General features: G+C 42.7%; 1 protein-coding gene across 4 annotated transcripts in view; it reads right to left on the bottom strand.

Annotated features, from left to right (window-relative positions):
* FOXP4 (forkhead box P4) overlaps positions 1-18,534 on the bottom strand; it is a 157,160-nt gene that overhangs the window by 60,052 nt on the left and 78,574 nt on the right. For 3 of the 4 annotated variants that reach the window (XM_035123076.2, XM_035123078.2, XM_035123080.2), the window contains exon 4: positions 4,565-4,687. In XM_035123076.2, coding sequence (XP_034978967.1) covers positions 4,565-4,687 — 123 coding nt within the window. Of the gene's footprint in view, positions 1-4,564; positions 4,688-10,671; positions 17,994-18,534 lie in introns of those variants that run through there. The other variant, XM_035123081.2, reaches the window with a different exon arrangement.

Below are 18,534 nucleotides of genomic sequence, written 5' to 3'. Positions count from 1 at the left end.
GCAGTTTCTCCAAGCTCCCCTTGCACAATTTGCATGCAAATATTACTAGTGAATAATAACGTTACAGAAGAAAGTCATTTCCTCTAGCCAAAGTATGTTTTACAGTCACATCGAAACAAAAATGTAAAACTGTTATCTATTTTGCTTTTTAAAACATTAGCATTGTGTCTTTAAGACAAGCTGTAACAAATTTTAAAATCCATAATACGAAAAGTAAACAAAATGGCAGAACAAACCCAGAAATCAATACATTAAATTAATAAAGCAAGCCAAATTTTGTGTGTGCCAAACTCAGAGTTTCAAAGGCTCTCTAAAAACACACACCAGATCTTTGTCTCCTGTCTGAAGATCAGCATGGAGTGAAAAGAGCAATTTATAGCATGCCAAAGGCACTTGGCACTCTATGTCTCTACCTCCAAGATGCTTACAATCTTAATTTTTACACTGCAGAAGACAGACAAGGTTGCAAGGGAAGAAGAGGAAACGGGTAGCAAGAGAAGAATGCAAGCTAATGCAATGGCATGTAGTAAGGGTTGGTTACATTTGTATACAGTGGAACCTCTACTTACGAATTTAATCCGTTCCGAATGCACATTCGTAAGTAGAAACATTTGTAAGTCAAAACGATGTTTCCCATAGGAATGCATTGGGAATGGATTAATTCGTTCCGGGGCCTTAAAAAAAGGCACTTTAAAGGCGGTGGCGGCGATGGGCCCGATCCAGCCCTATGGCTGGATCGGCAGGTGGGGAGGCCGGCGGGAGTCTGGTGGCTGCTGCGACAATGGGCCCAATCTGGCCCTATGGCCGGATCGGCAGGTGGGGAGGCCGGCGGCAGGCCAGTGGCTGTGGTGGCGGTGGGCCTAATCCGGCCCTATGGTCGGATCGGCAGCTGGGGGGGCGGCGGGAGGCCGCCGCCGGCTGCTAGGGCCTGATCCGGCCCTATGGCAGGATCGGCAGGTGGGGAGGCCGGCGGCTGCGGCGGTGATGGGCCCAATCTGGCCATAGGGCCGGATTGGCAGGTGTAGCGTGGGTGGCAGGAGGCCTGCGCGGGATCGGGCCCTCACTGCTGCGGAGCCGGCAAGGGCCCGATCCCGCACGAGACCGGCAGAAGGTTGGCCTGGCAGCGGCAGCAGAGCCGGTAAGGGCCCGATCCTAAGCGAGGCCGGCAAACCCAGCGGCGGCAAGCATGGGGCAGTGAGGCCGGCAGAGCAGCAGCGGTGGCGGTGAGGGCCCGATTATAAGTCGAATAAATTTGTATGTGTGCCCCCATTTTTCCCCTTCGTAACTCGGAACATTTGTATGTCAAGTCGTTCTTATGTCGAGGTACCACTGTACTATATATGGTGTACTCTTTGCAAGTTGCTCAGTTCTTAAATTGTAAATACTCACAAACATACATTTTATTTTAATCTTAGGAAAATAAATTGCCCTGCCCTGAAAATACTTGCCCTTGTTTCTGGATATCCTGGGCATGGGCTATAAGAAGCAAAAGTTTGGGTTTATTACATAAAAATGCAAAAATTAAAATAAAATCCTAAAAATGCAAATTTATTTTTTTCTTTAAAAAATTACACCTCAAAAACTTGAAAATGAGAGTGTGACTTTTAAATGGTACATATAATTGGGGCTCTGGGGTATCATAACTCACTTCTACTGAGCATCTCGGTTCTGCTATCTATGAAACAGGCATGCCACTATATACTGCACATAAACACTTAATACTCTACAATGTGACCTAAGATTCCTGGATAAAGGGTAATGCTCATTGTGTGCTGAGTGGTATTATACAGGGATTTTCAAAGGGATGCCAATTCTAATTTAATACACTGTGCCCTTCTAAATCTACAGATTTGGTTTGTTTTCCACAGGAGGGGGCCAGAACCACAGGAGAGGTCGACACAGGTTCTTTAACACTAGGGGAAAAAGTTGGCTCCTGAGGAATGCCCCTGGGGATTCTGGGAAAGTCCTTATCAGCTTGTAGTTGACAGTGCTGACAGCAGAAACTTTTCTCTTTATGTCTGCTGAACAGGTTTGGAAAGCCTCCCTGTTTACCCAAAAGCCAATCAAAACCTGGTCTCTGTATGGGATTCTGAGAACATTGGGTCAAGAGGTGAGAGGTGTGATGTTTGGTTTTCTTCTTGTGGAGAATGCCAGCTATTCCGGCCTAGGCTGTTTAATTTGCAGTCAAACATGTTTCTCTATCTTGCTCCAAAGAGGCTCAGAGAAGGAAGGACCCCACCCAAGTTAGTGTTTACCCTTTGTTCTTTCCCTGGGGCCAACCTTGACTTCTTATCAGCATGTATGAAGTAAACAGGTACTGAAGGCAGGAAGGAGGGTGTGGAGGATGCTGTGTTTTCTTGTTCATTCCCCCTCCCTAGAGAAAGTGTTTATCAAAACAGTTGTGCTTTGTTGGGGGATTTTATTATCTCCTCCCTTCTTCTAACTATTTCGTAACTGAGAGAGAAAGCATTTTCCTTTTGCCAAAGAAATTTCTGCCTGTCTGTAAAAGTACCAGATCAAGCTGCTAAGGCTGACTTTTTATTCACTCAATTCCAAAATAAGGGGTAAGCAAATGTGGTTCAGAGCTGCAAAGAGGAACAGCTAGACAGGGCCATCTTAAGCATATTGGGCGCCCTGGTGCGAAGATCGCTCCGGCGCCCCCCCCGTCCCCCACCGTGGCTGTCTGGCGGGCACAGCGCGCAGCGCCACTGCAGCGGGCACAGTCACGTGGCGCCCCCCCTGGCAGCCCTGCGCCCCCCAGCCTTGCCTTAGAGCCGGCCCTGCAACTAGACAAAGCATTAGGTCAAAATACATTTTTTAAATGGAATAAGCCTCTCCAGTTATGTGCCGCCACAAAGTAATCCCTAGTGATGAGAACACCTTAATTTATTTAGTTGGATGAGAGCACCCTTAATTTATCTTTTCTTCTTAAATTTCTCATTGACCTGGTCAACACATCACAAAAAGCCAAACTAGGTCTTTGCTATAGCTCATGGTTAGCAAGGAGAGAGCTGAACTACAAGCCCACGTTCAGACAACAAAAGTTTAATTTGCAGGGCACCAACCAAACACTCTTGATACATCCTTGATTTGGGTGCCAAGTCTTTAACACAAGGAATATTCGAATTAAGGGCTGGTTGAATATCCTGCAATCTTCACATTTGCAGAACTGTCCATTCTCCATGAAAGTGTATATGGAGATATTTGGCAACTTTCCAGGAAGCAGACAAATCTCAAGAATTTTCATCTTACCTTAAATACAATGTAGTTGTTGAGAGAGTTTCTTTTGATTTTTATTACTTTGAAAAAGGCTTGCAGCTACTTTGAAAAGCAGCCTGGATGCTCTGGTTGCATTCCTGCCATAAAATGTCCCTGGAAACAAATGCTACACAATGGATGAATGGCTCCCCCAACCCGCCCCCCAAGAAAGATGTTACATCAAGATACAGTATTATTTCCATGGGGCATTCCAACCCAGGAATACAACCAGAGCAGCCACGCCATCACTTGAACAGCTGCCAAGGCTTTGTGTTCTAAGAAAAAGAAAACCTTGACATCTTGTTTTTAAGGCAATTTGAAGAATTTTGAAATTCACCTGCACCTGAAGATCAATCCAATCTTCAAGAATCACTTTTGCCCCAACCCCCAAAATTTACAAAAATCAAAGGGCAAATACTTTGACTCAGTACTAATTAGAATGGCATACACATCCAACTTACTATTTCAGACTTGCTGCAATTATTCATAGTTAATGCTCTTAATATTTCATGGGAACAGCTAAAGCAGGGAGGAAGAGGCAAAAATGGAATAAGGGCCTTTCTAGACTCTAATCTCATTGCAATGTACAATTATGATTATTCAGTTGTCATAAGGTATCCAGACATTTCCCAAGGCAGAGCAGCAGAAGACTAACAATGTTGCATTAGCAATGATTCTGTAGGATTTTGTTACTGGGGAAAAGAAATTCCCTCCCCACACAAGCACACCCCCACACCTCACCACCTTGCGACAAGACCTGACTCCCAAATCCATTTGATGGGGACAGACTCTTCACTATACTAGTACTGGTCTAATAAAGCGTGAAGAAGAAGAAAAACCTAGAGGGTTTTGTTATTGTTTTTTTTGGAGAGAGGCCCCTACGATAGAGCAATCTTTAGACTGTTCATTGGGAGGGCAATTCAATCCCCTCTCAAAAAAGACCTGCCATTTACAAAGGGGAAACTAAAACAATTTCAAGTAGGCTAGATATTTGTGGCCAAACCATATTCAGAGGCAAAGGACATGGGCGAGGATAAGTTCTTACAGTAGAAAGTGTAGAACGTGGCTGTCCAGGACTCACATCGCAGCTAAGCAAGGACACATTAAACAACCCTTGGGTAAGTAAGTATCTCTCTGCCTCAGGACATCAGTGTACAGTATAATATCAGTGCCTCATCTCAGAATTTACAAAACAGAAAACATGTTATAATTTGCATGCGAGAAATGTAGAGACACAAAGGTCGGTCCTCTGAAATCACATGAAATGCCGGTCACAAAAAGGCCACTCAAACACAGGCTGTCTTACCTGTTGCAGCATAATTGCTTGTTGCTGCTGCAGCAGAGCTTGAAGCTGAGGAGGAGACAGGATTTGTTGCATCTGCTGTGGGGTGATCATTTGAGGAGACATCATGGCCACAGACACTGGAACCTGCAGAAACAAAGGACAGTGGATGATGGCATATGCTATACCCAAATGAAAGGGTGTAGGTAGGAGAACAGGAAAAGAAGGTACAGCTACATTGATTCCTCCTGGCATGTGGGCAAGAGCAAGATGCTTGTTACACTTACAGGTACTGCCAGGCCGACTGGCTCCTGGCACATCCCCTCTCAAAACTTCACAAGGACATGGCCTTAGAGTTGAGATAAACTGGTCTGTCCAATCCTACAACTTTTACCCATGACAGACCAAACACAGTGAGGCAAGTCCAGAGCAAAAGCAGATCTTAAGATCACAAAGATAAATAAATCATTTGTCAGACACCCTAATTCGGTTGCTTCAATTTCTAGAGGTAATTTAACACAGTACAAAATATTGTAGAACATGAACTAGTTTTGAACTTGAGGTTAGACTGAAACAAGCACAGACACCTTGAGCACTCCATAATACCACTTCTTTGCCTTTGGGAAAAAACTATTGCTTGTAGATGATGATAATATGATTTACTTCGCTTCTATGCCCCTTAATATATTTAAAGTATCTCTAAGCAGGACGCAGGTGGCGCTGTGGGTTAAACCACAGAGCCTAGGGCTTGCCAATCAGAAGGTCGGCGGTTCGAATCCCCGTGACAGGGTGAGCTCCCGTTGCTCAGTCCCAGCTCCTGTCAACCTAGCAGTTCGAAAGCACATCAAAGTGCAAGTAGATAAATAGGTACCGCTCCAGCGGGAAGGTAAACGGCATTTCTGTGTGCTGCTCTGGTTCGCCAAAGCGGCTTAGTCATGCTGGCCACATGACCCGGAAGCTGTACGGCAGCTCCCTCGGCCAATAAAGCGAGATGAGCACCGCAACCCCAGAGTTGGTCATGACTGGACCTAATGGTCAGGGGTCCCTTTACCCTTTAAGCAGTGTACAGAAAACTAAAGCAACAACAGACAACTTAAACAAAAGTATTACAAAAATACACAGTTACATATAAAAAATCTTACATAGGTACAAAGATCTCACCCAGGGTCCAAAAAAACTCTCAGCTCACCCATAAAAGTCTCACAGCGAGAAGGGCTCCTGAAAGGTTATTATTGCTGTGGCATTGTGGGTTAGACCACAGAGCCTAGGGCTTGCTGATCAGAAGGTGGGCGGTTCGAATCACTGCAACGGGGTGAGCTCCCGTTGCTCGGTCCCAGCTCCTGCCAACCTAGCAGTTCGAAAGCACGTCAAAGTGCAAGTAGATACCGGTAAATAAGTACCACTCCAAGCGGGAAGCTAAACGGCGTTTCTGTGTGCTGCTCTAGTTCACCAGAAGCAGCTTTGTCATGCTGGCCACATGACCTGGAACCTGTACGCCGGCCAATAATGCGAGATGAGCGCCGCAACCCCAGAGTCGGTCATGGTCTGCTATGCACTGCTATGAAAGATCCTTTTCCTTGTCACTACTTTTTTGAACCTCTCTTGGAAGGGAAACTTGAAGGAACTCAAAGGCTGATCATAAGGAAGGGAATGAAGGTGTTTGGGTAAATTAGGATGGTGCTTTGGGGATTAGGGTTATCAATTTAGTTTTGGGAAAAGTCAGGCCAAGGTGAGCAGGGGAGAAGTTTGCCCAACACACACAACCCACTTACTTTACTGGCATGGCCTTCCCACCATCACCTTAAATCAGTAGTTCTGAAGAACAGCAGTTCTGTGAGGGTGTTGAGGGTCATAATGATCCTCAGCATTCTTTACACAACAAAGGCTCTAATCTCAGGAGTTCTTCTGGGTTCAAAAATTTACATTAATGCAGCTGCTCACACAATTCAAAGTAACTCCTGGAGATATTCTAAAGGTACACCTTTTCACTCAAGGCTGAAAATGGAAACCAAAAGTCAGAAGAACTCTGGTGAAAATGGCCAGCTCTCTGCAAACCACCATTAAGAGATCCAAAGACCACAAACCACTATTCTAGGTATTTTCTCATAGCTCAGAAAAAAATCACTGTAGAATCAGGTTGATAAATATGTGTGGTGTCAAACTGTTATTTAAAGCATTTGTATTTGGCCTTTTCACATTTGCTCAAGGCATCTCACAACATATTTAATACAGAAGTACAATGAAAACCAAATCTAACAAAAAATAATCAGCATAATTCCCCCCCTTACACTCCAGATTACAACACAACTCTTACTTCTGCATTCAATGACTTTAAATAACTGCTTCTTTGTACCCCAGATAACTTCACCTGTGAGATAAGTAGGTCACAGGCTGTGAATATAGGTCGTGGTGGTCCAACTTTCATACCAAGTGGGCTGCAAGAGTACTTTGGCACGGAAAACACAGGCCACACACTGCCTTGTTGCTTGAAGAAGGGGGAGCAGAAGGCCAAAATTTGACACACACACCCAGCCCTCACTCTGCCTTCCCAAAGCTGGCTAAGCAAGGCCCAAAATTGGGAAGCCCCTAACTAGGCTTTGGGAAGAAGGCTGGACTCTAGGACCCTGTCAGAGCCGTCACACCTCCTTCCTCAAGCCCAGCACTTTGCTTACCCAGCTTTGGGAAGGCATCTCAAGGGCTGTAGGGGGAAGGTGTCAAATGTTGCCAGGGGTGTCAAAAGAGGCCCTGAGAGGCACCAAAAGAGGCTTCAAGTGGTGCTTGGGTTGCACTTTGGACTGTCCCTGATATAGGTCAATAAAAGCAGCTTGAATTGGGTCTGAAGACTCACTGGCAGCCACTGCAATTGCCTCAGAACCAAATGCAGAAACATTTCCCTGCCTACACTCACCTGCAGCTAGGCTAAAGTATTCCACACTAGTTACAGCTTTCAAACAGCCTGAAAGGACAGACCCATATAGACCAAACATAGTCTTTGTTACTATCTGAAGTAACAAAGCATAGATAATGGTTCTTACCATCTGGAAACAAGTACTGTACAGCCAGTGTATCATAGATGTAGGAGTACTAACTGACCCAGGAATGCACGTGCCTGCATCCCTGCTCCAAAAGTCCTACAGTACAACAGAAAAACCTGCCACTCCAATTCCCATCAGCATCACTTTTAGTCTTACCTCAATTAAGCCTCAGTTCATTAATTAAGCCTCATCCACCTAACCACAACCTTCACAACACTAGCTATGGACGATTTCTAGCTTCATAGGGAACAAAATATAAAAGCCGGGTGCCATCCATATAAGGTAAAGGGACCCCTGGCCATTAGGTCCAGTCGTGACCGACTCTGGGGTTGCGCGCTCATCTCGCATTATTGGCCGAGGGAGCCGGCGTATAGCTTCCTGGTCATGTGGCCAGCATGACAAAGCCGCTTCTGGCAAACCAGAGCAGCACATGGAAACGCCGTTTACCTTCCCGCTGTAGCGGTTCCTATTTATCTACTTGCATTTTGACGTGCTTTCGAACTGCTAGGTTGCCAGGAGCTGGGACCAAGCAACGGGAGCTCACCCCGTCACAGGGATTCGAACCGCCGACCTTCTGATCAGCAAGCCCTAGGCTCAGTGGTTTAACCACAGCGCCACCTGGGTCCCATCCATATACTGCACTGCTTATTCCCAATCCCTAAAACTCATGGTACTTCTTTGCTGCAGGTTCCTCTATTTTCAGTTCAATGCTTTAGTGCTGGACAAGAATGGAAAGAAAATACTATGGACATAGTGTTTTGTATGGCATTCCCTCATAGAATGAACTGAGCGCACCTGTCCTATAATTTCTTTGGTGTGAGGAACATCTAGGTTTCAATTGGGTAGGGGCAGAGATAAGGTGACAAATTAGTGTGCTCTTGTTAGGAAGAGAGAATAAATGTAGTGAGCAAGTTATTCCACCTTCCTTCTTAGACTACTTTGCCTATCATACCTCCATGCATACAAGGAAAGTAGTAGTGGAAAGAAGTCCATCCAGGCAGGAATTGATTGACTGGTTTAATAATCGCATGGTCATGGGGTCACAGTTGGATCACTCCACACACCCCTGCTTGAAGTGAGAGTGGAAGAAGACCAGGAAAGATGCAAGAGCCTACAGAGAAATCAATGGGGGTGAAGTGTGCTTAAGGTGCAGATTGTGCAGGTGTGGAAAGTATGGAATGAGAGGTTCATGAGGGGTGTATTAAAGAGATGAGCTCTGCTTGAATAACTGTCAGTACATATTTTAAATTGATGTTCCTGGGGAAGGGTTAACAAGTGCACAGAAACACCAGTCTCCAAGCTACCTATCCCTTAGGGATTCAGTGCACCCTTTTGAATAATGTGGCATATTAAATATTATTGCTATAATTGCAATAGTGGCAGCAGTAGTAATAAGAACAATAACCACGCATTATTCCTGCCAGGAAAACCTTTTGTGTAAGGAAAACACAAAAAATCCGGGGACACACACACACAGTGATCAACTGTATGTTCATGCAGTGAAATTTGCATCAGAAGCAGGAAATCAACTGGACAAGTACTGGGAAGATGGTAAAGGTGTTAGAAGAACACTGAAGTAGTAAGGGACTTTTTAAAAAGCTATCCATTCATCAGGCTTCACTGCAAAGAGCAATTGAAGAATACCCACATTTTCTCAGCACCACAGATGAAGAACTCTGTTGTGTAAAAAGTGACAATAGAGTGACTTTCAGAACCAACTGACAAAATTTATAGGCTTGACTATTATAATACACTATTTTCCTTGGAATGAAATTCCTGCACAGAGGGCTCTCTGGAGCAGGCATGCCACTCTCACTAGCATAAAAACTTTTTTGAGCAAAATAAAGTTCCCTGGGTTTTTTCTACCTGCAAAAGCCTGCAGATTCTCTATTACAGGGAATATTCTTCATAGAGTAGTGGTTCCGCAACCACCAGCACCCCACATGGCACAACTGAAAATTGCTGGAGGTCTTGGAGGACCACTTAATGATTTTTCTGCTGTTGTTCCAATTGTTGCACTAGATGTTGTATTGTATTTTTAATTGCTTATATATTACATTCTATTGTATTCCATGGAATTCAAATAGTTATACAATAAACTACAATAAAAGTAAAAGTAAAAGTAAAAGAAGCAATTAAAAATAAATATTTTTAATTAAAATATTTTTAATGTGATGGATATGCTGTCTCCTGTCTTCCAACCACAAATCCACAAACATGCTGCAGACCACCTGAATGAAGCTCACAGACCACTGGTGGTCTATGGACCATAGTTTTGGAACCCCTGTCTTAGAGAATAAAGGCACCATTTGGAGTTAATGCTCCAAGTATTGAATTGTATACAAAGGGAAGAGAGGGTCCCTAGAAGGTGGAAGATGATGAAGGACTCACTGGAGCTAGGCGATGTGGGGAGTAATTGAAATGATATGACACGCACACATAGAGAGACACACACCTTGTCAGATCATGTCCTGCTCCATGAGCCTTCACTTTGTGAAGAATGACTATTGGTTTCCAAGGCCAGGACCTTTATCCCAGCTGCCACTGAAACTAAGGAATGACCTCCCAGCTGAAGTTAGAGGATGTTCCTCCTTATGTCTTCAGTAAGAGAGGAAAGATACATCCACTTTGTAAGCCATTCTGAGCAAAGGAAAAATGGCATCTAAATCATTTTAATCAAATTAAACAGGGAATGCAAATGACTACTCCATTTCATCCATGCCTTTCTCTGAGTAGAGAAAATAAACTTTCTAGTTTGGATTAGCACTCTATTGCACTGTTGTGAAAGAACAAAGAATGTCCAGAAATAGCTCAAATTTGGGGTGCATTCAAAACATCTGCCCCAGTCCCTCCAGGATATACATGAGATACAACTAATGCAATCTGAAACTCTCATCCCTCTTGTGTCCCTTGTCAGGGATGCACTCTCCGCTCTATCCCCATTTGAAATCGAACAACTCAATGAAGATACTGCAGTGAATAGTCTTCACCCTTCCACTGGACCACTCAGGATGGAAAAGGCTGCAGTTTGTCACATGAAGCAGATCAAACCCACCATCAACCTAGCAAGTGTGACAACCTGGAGGGCAATCTTACCTTTAGTTTTACAAGGAGTTACCTCACTCAGAAGGAACCTGAGCAGAGGGAATTCTACCAGGGAATTTCTCCCCCCCCCTTCTGTCCTGTTGGTTCAAGCATTCAGGAGCTTGCTGACCTTTGGGGCAGGTTGCAAGTCTTATCTGTTTACTCAGGTTGCTGGCTTGAGGGAGGTGCCCAAATTTTCATTTGTTATTCCAGAAGTCACTTTGAGTCAACTTACAAAGTTAATTATTAACTGCTGTGGGCTTGCTCCAAAACTGCTAAAGAGGCACCATTAAGCAGAATCAGTCCATGAATCAAAGCTGTAAGACCCTTGGTACTCCCTAACAAAATCCAGACTGTCTAACCTTCTTCATGCTGGACAGAGATTCTAATCCTTCAATAGCACAGTTAGTTGCAAAGTTCTTCCAACATTCACCTGAAAGAATCTTGTCCAAAACCAAATATAATACCGGCAGCACAACATGGAAAAGCCATTGGTGAGGTATTCCACTAAATTATAGTGGAGTAGTTAATATAAAGCCTTGTTATCATAGCAAAACCATGGCCCCTGCAACCTGTATTTCACTGATGTACATTGCTACTAGTATTTTGTGCTTTGTCTAACCAACGGAATGGGTGTTCCAACATGCAAGTAGCAATGAAAATCAACATAGAAACTCAGGCAGCAGTACCAGGAGAATGAGAAAGAATGGAGTTGATGCCCACTCACTAGGAGACAAGCATCACGCTAATTTCCCTTTGCTGTTCATCAGCCTGCAATGTGCTCTGAATGAGAGCCTGTAATTAATTGCTCATCTGCATCCCCCATCTGAACTCCCTTCCCCACCAACCCCCACCACTACACCGTGCATCCAGCTTGATACACGTTGGCTGGCATTTTCAAAATCGGAGGCATTCTAATTACCGGAGAGTTATAACACCTTCCATTTCGCGCCCGTCGGACTGACACCCTGTCAAGAGCAAAGAGACTTGCCAGAGGTTTTGACAACACTAATTGCCCCTATAATCTAAAAACACAAAGGAGAGGCGATTAGTCGTGAGGGCCGCAGCTCTCGATCCGACATGAGGTTTTCACAACGTTACAAGAAAACAAAAGCAGTGCCTTTTAGAGTGTGATGGCTGCTAACAAAGCAGAATTATATTTTCATACAAACCTTTGTCTACATCAAATCGCTTTCCCCTTTCTCTTAAAATGCTAAGCTGACACAGAGAATGGTGGGGGCTCCTTAGGAAGAGGGGCAGGAAAGAAGATAAAAGATACATGAGCAATGGTTCTTACAAGATGTGGTATTCTTAGGACTCAAGAGGCCTCCAGATTTCTTGTTCCTGGTTTAAGATGAGATGGTGAAAAAAGTAGCACCATCATTTCCAGGGATGGGTTCTACCATAATATCATCTACTTCCCTCAAGATCTTCTACCCAATATTATAAGAATTATCAACACAGTAGCTGTATCTCATTACAGAAAACATTTGCCCTAATCAAATGCTGAAAAGTGGTTTAATATACCAGGCCTGCAAAGTTATAAGCTAAACACATGTACTCTGCTTATTGACACAGGCAATGATGCAAAACTGCGTCCAGTACTAACAGGAAATTAGCATTGTTAAAAATGAGGTTTCAAATCATAATGCTTCCTTGTTATATCTCCTCTCTTAGTGTACACCTATTGTCTGGAGATTTAAACAAGACAGACTGTTTATAGCTCATCTTGTGCAACAGCAGCACCATTCCCAAGAACACAGTTTATGTGCTCGTATTCAAGTTGTTTATTAAACCTGGAAAAAAGCTAAAAACAAGAAAGCATGCTAAGATCCTGATAATGGAAACAATCCAGAATTTAAAATCTGCTGAAGCAGCCCCCCAATACTAACACAGACCAATAGGCTCCATAACTTTACATAGCCATAACTGCCCTATCCAGCTATTTTTCTTTTCCCTTCTAGCTCGAGCAGTGTGAACCAAGATAAATACGTTACCAATAAGCTAAGAGCAGGGGCTTCAATTAAGGGGCAAAGGGCTTCAGTCCATTTCTTGGGGACTCCAAAATCAACTTTTCAATCAAAATGGAAGCGAAGTCTGCTCACCCTAAATATCTTTAGTAGCAACACCTTCAGCTACAGCATGCAGGATGGCATATCTGAAGATAATGGAAGCAAGAAACGCCTGTTTTAATGGCTCACACAGCCATAGTAACATGATAGCAATTTTGACATCATCTGAACATACAACATGAAAGCTTGAATTTGTTTCTACCGTTAAACACTCCCAAAGCATTAGTCCATCTGGGCAGAAGATACTTTAATTTTGGGCATAAACTTTCAAATATTTAATAGGAATTATACAATCAACAAACATTATAGGAAACTCATGTTAAAAGGAAAGATCAACCACTTTAGCATCAACCAGTCAGTTCAGGACTTTGCACACTGCAAGCTCAACAAGACAGAAATAATAAAATGATGTTCCGATTTACAGAAACTTCAACTAACTCCTTGTCCCAAGTCTGCTTTTTTACTTTTGTAAGAACTGTAGACTCTTCTCCGTTCTCTGAATATTAGCACTCCCAACAACAGAAGCATTGTGTCTGTAGACAGAGAGGCTGAATTTCTCTCTCCAAGAATGGTTTGTGGGTGTGCGTGTGTCATAGCTGGCATCTGGCAGACAGTGAGCTAAGGCAGGCAGTGACTCACTTGTTGGCCTGTTGCCATTCCACAAAACTGCTTACTAACAGCGCTGGCTTCCTAACAAAGCTTTGAAAATGCATCTGAATAGAGATGCTTTTCCAGGATGCCTTACTTAAATGGAATCCCACCATACCAGAGTTAGGAGTGAAATGCATAAGGATAGCCAGTGCGTGGTGGAAAGTGTGTTTCCTGACGAAAGCTCACCACATTCAGTGACGTTATTGTGATTTCAAAACAGATAAGTAGACAGCAGAACTTGGCAGAGCAGATTCTTAAGGTAAGACTGCAGTACCAAAGAAGCAATATGGCAAGAATTGCCAACCCTGGAGGGAATGTGCCATCTAAATCAGGGTAAGAGTCATTAATGAAGCATAACACAAGTCTTCAGCTGAAGGCTGTGTTAGATGAAATCTCCTATTGCTTGAAGCTGGATAAAATATCCCAAGAGTCAAAGAGGTCACAGTATTCTTCAAGGTAGAAGGCAATTCCTTACCTAGTATATCAATTTGTCTTTGAGGAACAGAGGGAGAAGGGATCACATGACTGAATGAGCATGACAGGAATACTGAATGCTACTGCTCATATTTTGGTTCGATGCAATGTTTGAAATCTTGTTTTGCTGTGTAAAACATTCTGTGCGAATGCAAAACAACAGCTATTATGTGAAGATATCTGGATAGAGCAAGCGAGCTGCAATCAATGCAGGTGTAGTCAGAAGAGAAAGTTCAGGGGTGGAACTGCTCACACACAGCTAAAACTTGTTCCATACACCTACCTGGAGTTGCCATGTGGTGCCCATTGCTACAATGACACTGTTGAAGTCTTCCCCAGTGCCTGCAAAACCTCTGACATGGCAAAGTAATGTGAGTTCAAAGCACGGTTCCTCCTAATTTTTACTAGGGTTTCCCTCAAAACGAGGACCCATGCTTTGGATCAATGTTTATGTAGTGCTTGCAAGTACCAGATCTGTGATACTGTGCAACTTACCAACGCAAGATTTAATTATAGAGTACTGTGATTTATTTTTTTAAGGGGGGGACCCCTAAGGAAAATAACACAAATTCAACAGGATCACTTAATTTTACTGGATCTGATTTTTACCCAGACCTCATGGAAAAGCAAATAATGGGCAGTAGTCAATATCACAATGGGAAATCTAAAGGTCGGAAGAACTCTTAGATTGGGGGAGAAGGGGATGGGAGGGGAGAATGGCCCATTACACAAAGATGATAATCTCATTCTCTTGAAATCAACCCAATCCATGTTTGCATTTGTGCACATGCACTCTGACTATTGGGGCGGGGGAGGTGACCTGGAGGAGAGAAGCAGCCAGACAAATTGGTGCCCATGCAATTCTCTCAAGAACCTAAATATGTCCCCTGGCCCCAAAAGGTTGGTGGCCCCCTCTAATAAAATGTAGTAATGGGTACATACCAATCCACATGCCACACATGTACATATTTTGGTCTGATTTTCTAAACCTGCATAAAGTTAACAAGCAATCTAGTACCAGTCCTATTCATAATTTATTCTTATTGGCCTACCCTGGTATCTGCCTACAGCTTTAGGTCCAACATTACACCTACACAGTTGTACAGAACCCGATTATAAACTTCTGTAATTTGAAGCAAGATGCATAAAACATTATTAAAAATTCTTGGGAAAGAACTTTCCTCAAGGAAATTGGTTCAGTTGAAACCACATGTTATCACTCCAAATGGAGTATGATATACACATGCATGTTATGTCTCTTGCAACCCACAGAGGTCTAAGAATCAAAGATGAAGAATGTACATTAACATTCCTTGATAGTAAACAAACTAGGAACAAGGTCATGTCTGATGTTTTATGTTACCCTAACGGCCTTCTAAGGTTGCATCTGCATTTGTTGATTTCCTAAGGCTCGTGTAAGTCAGGCTGTACATCAGACCTGCACCAAGTTTTCCTATCATCCTGGTACAAGCGACTCCTGTCCTACGTGCAGGGGCACTTTAGACTGAGGACAGTGCTGCCACACAGTATCTGTTCAAAACGAGCTCAAATTTTCTTGAAATCAATCACATAAAGCGAGAGCAAGTAGTGGTGAAATGCTCAAGCGGGACAGAGGCTTGGTTCACATGTCACATTAATGTTCAATGACGCGTGCTGCTCAAAAGACAACACACTTCACTCCTCCCAGCTACTTTCTTCAATGTGCCGCTGAAGCAACAAACCAGAGGCTGGGTAGCTTTCATGTGTGAACCAGGGCTCATGGTTTTTTTCTCTCCTGGCAAACCATGATGGTAAGCCAACGAGACTTTTGCACCCGCATGTTGCTTGTTCAAATTATACCTGTGTAATTTAAACTATGGTTTAAAGTGATGTGCAAACCAGTTCGGAGTGTAGCACATAGGAACAAAATTCTGTCAGGAAGAGTGCAAGAGAAATAACTGCAGTGAGACCAAGTGGGGGAAATCAGCTACACAGCAGACACACAGGCAGCTCTTTTTCCTCGAGTGAGGCAATGCAGAGGGGCCAGTATTGATCTGTCTTCATTACCCATTTCACTCAAGTTCAAATCAGCAAAATACACTTTTCCACACCAGTGCCCTCTCTGCCACAGCAGACAAAAGAAAAGCAATTTCCTGGTTTGCTCCAAAGTTGCTACTCCTTCCATGTACCATTCCCCCCCCCTCTTCTGCTACAAACATGTCTTCTGATTTCCTCCACAATCTTCTTTCAGAAATGGACGGTCTTGAGGAGAATGGCAAAAGAGACTCTAATGTTGCTTTCTAATCACCAGATTTTTTTTTCAATAGGCATGATCTTGTTGCAAAATTAGTCTCCGATACAGAATATAGAAGATCTTGGAAATCCAAAACCATTCCAACTACAGACCTTCTGAGAAGTATTTAGTTCATGTGGTTGGAAATAAAACGTGGCCCAGCATAGAGCAAATGCAGCATAGTGGTTAGAGTGCCAGACTAACACTGCATTGATCCAAGTTCAAATTCCCAGTCATGTGACTTACTTGGTGAGATTTAGGCCCATCATGTTCTCTTAATTTAATCTATTTTACAGCACTGTTGTGAGGATAATATGGGGCAGCGAGAGTGGAGAGAAGAGAGAGGAAAATGCTTGCAAGACACCCCAATCTCTTTGGGAGGAAAGGCGGGAATGAAGTGTAATAAGTAAGAAAATATATAAACAAACAAATAGAAAGTGGCAGCATAGTTAAAGGGCTACAGCACTCAAAATGAAATCCTAACACAGAAGAAACTTGGGGGAGGGGGAAGCAGCTGAGGAAACCACCACTTAAATAATCAATACTGGCAATTTCACACCTATGTATTATGCTGCAGGAAGCTTCCTAGGAACCTGGGGACAATTTAGCCTTTCACTGCAAACATACAGCACAATATTATTACAGTACTATTATTATTACAATTAATTACCTGCCCTTCACCCTAAGGTCCCTGGGCAGGTACGAGGATTATAACCCAACGTTATTATTAAAACACAACATTACACAATATTAAATAGAGTTTAAAACAACATAAAATTATAGAAATAAGGTGGGTCCAAAAAATATACATCTCAAGTGTCAAAAGCCAGGGTAAAGAGTCTTCAGCATTTGCTGAAGGTGCCAAAAGCACCTCTGTGGAGATCCCCACAACTTAGGGGCTGCCACAGAGGATTCCCTCTCCCAGACTGCCACTGTCCAATATCTGAGGGTGCTGAACATTCAAAAGGGCCCCCTCTGCCAGCAACTATGTATGGTAGGTGATGTAAGAAGGAGGTGGCTAACCTGGTATCACACAGTGAGCTTCATGAATGACTATTCTTTCTTCTAAATAAAGTAGAAATGATGGCTGATAAAAGCACCATTAGATCACCTAGGTTAAACCAGAATACGTATTGTGGTAAGACCCGAGATAGCTAAAATCTAATTGCATAGCTGCCAAGTTTTCCCTTTTCTCACGAGGAAGCCTATTCAGCATAAGGGAAAATCCCTTAAAAAAAAAGGGATAACTTGGCAGCTATGTAATTGTTTCATGTCTGCTGGAGTAACACTATCTTCAAAATTCCTCTTCAGATCCACACTAATTTTGAATCTTTTTATATAACCTGTTGAAAGCCTAGCTGAAAAGTGACATTCATTTACAAATCCAGAAACTGTTGCTACCAGGGCTGATCAAGAGTGAATGGCCACTCAATAACTTGAATGCCCAAGTTATTAAACCTATCATTACCTCCACACAAAGTTTCTAACAACAAGCAGCAGGTTACCTCCTTGAAATCAAATAGGTGTTCCTCTCCTGGACGGAATGTGATATTAAAAAAGAATTTAATTACAAAAAATGAATCAAAGGAATTTTGTTTTAAATCATATGATGTCACACATCCTTGGATCTAGAACTAAGAAATCGCAGATTACTTCAGAATGGAACCAAGAATCAATAAGGTGGTGGCAACATTTAAACTGTTACCCTAAATTACAGCCAAAGTGAGTTCTAGCACTTCATCAGAAAAACTAGAAGTTCTCTTTGAACATTTCAAATACTGATATCTTTATACTAGGGTGAAATTTTCAGGAGCGACTATTGATCTGAACCTGTGACTGTAGTTACCCAATTGGAAATAGCAGAGAGAGAGAGAGAGAGAGAGAGAGAGAGAGAGAGAGAGAGAGAGAGAGAGAGAGAGAGAGAGAGAGAATGGGAAAACCACCAGTTAGGACACAGCTGAAAATAATGTCATATAGAAGAAAGGCTCATGACTTCTCCACTTGACTGAGAGGTTGCCATTGCTAAAAGGATTTGTATTTGGCTTCACAATTTTAAGATAATCAGGAGAATTGCAATGGCAACTCTTAAATTGTCATACATTCATCATGCAATACATTTCATGGATTATGATTACTTTGGTGCCTATTTAGGGTATGCTTTTATTACTGTTTTATAATAAATACATGATTTTTATTGTAATGTATTGTTTTTTCAGATTTTATATTATGCTCTATGCTTAACATTTTGCAGACTTTCTCATGTGACAAACATTATTTTATTCAGTTTATAGAACAACAATAACAACAATTCAGAAACCTTGCTACCAAAAAGTGTGGTCATAAATCAGCAGGCTTTGCATGGCTGCAAATCACCTGTTGAGAAAAATGCCTTAACATTCATGTTTG

Source organism: Zootoca vivipara, chromosome 7, assembly GCF_963506605.1.
Source record: "Zootoca vivipara chromosome 7, rZooViv1.1, whole genome shotgun sequence".
NCBI lineage: Eukaryota > Metazoa > Chordata > Lepidosauria > Squamata > Lacertidae > Zootoca > Zootoca vivipara.
This window is presented reverse-complemented; position numbering and strand designations above follow the sequence as displayed.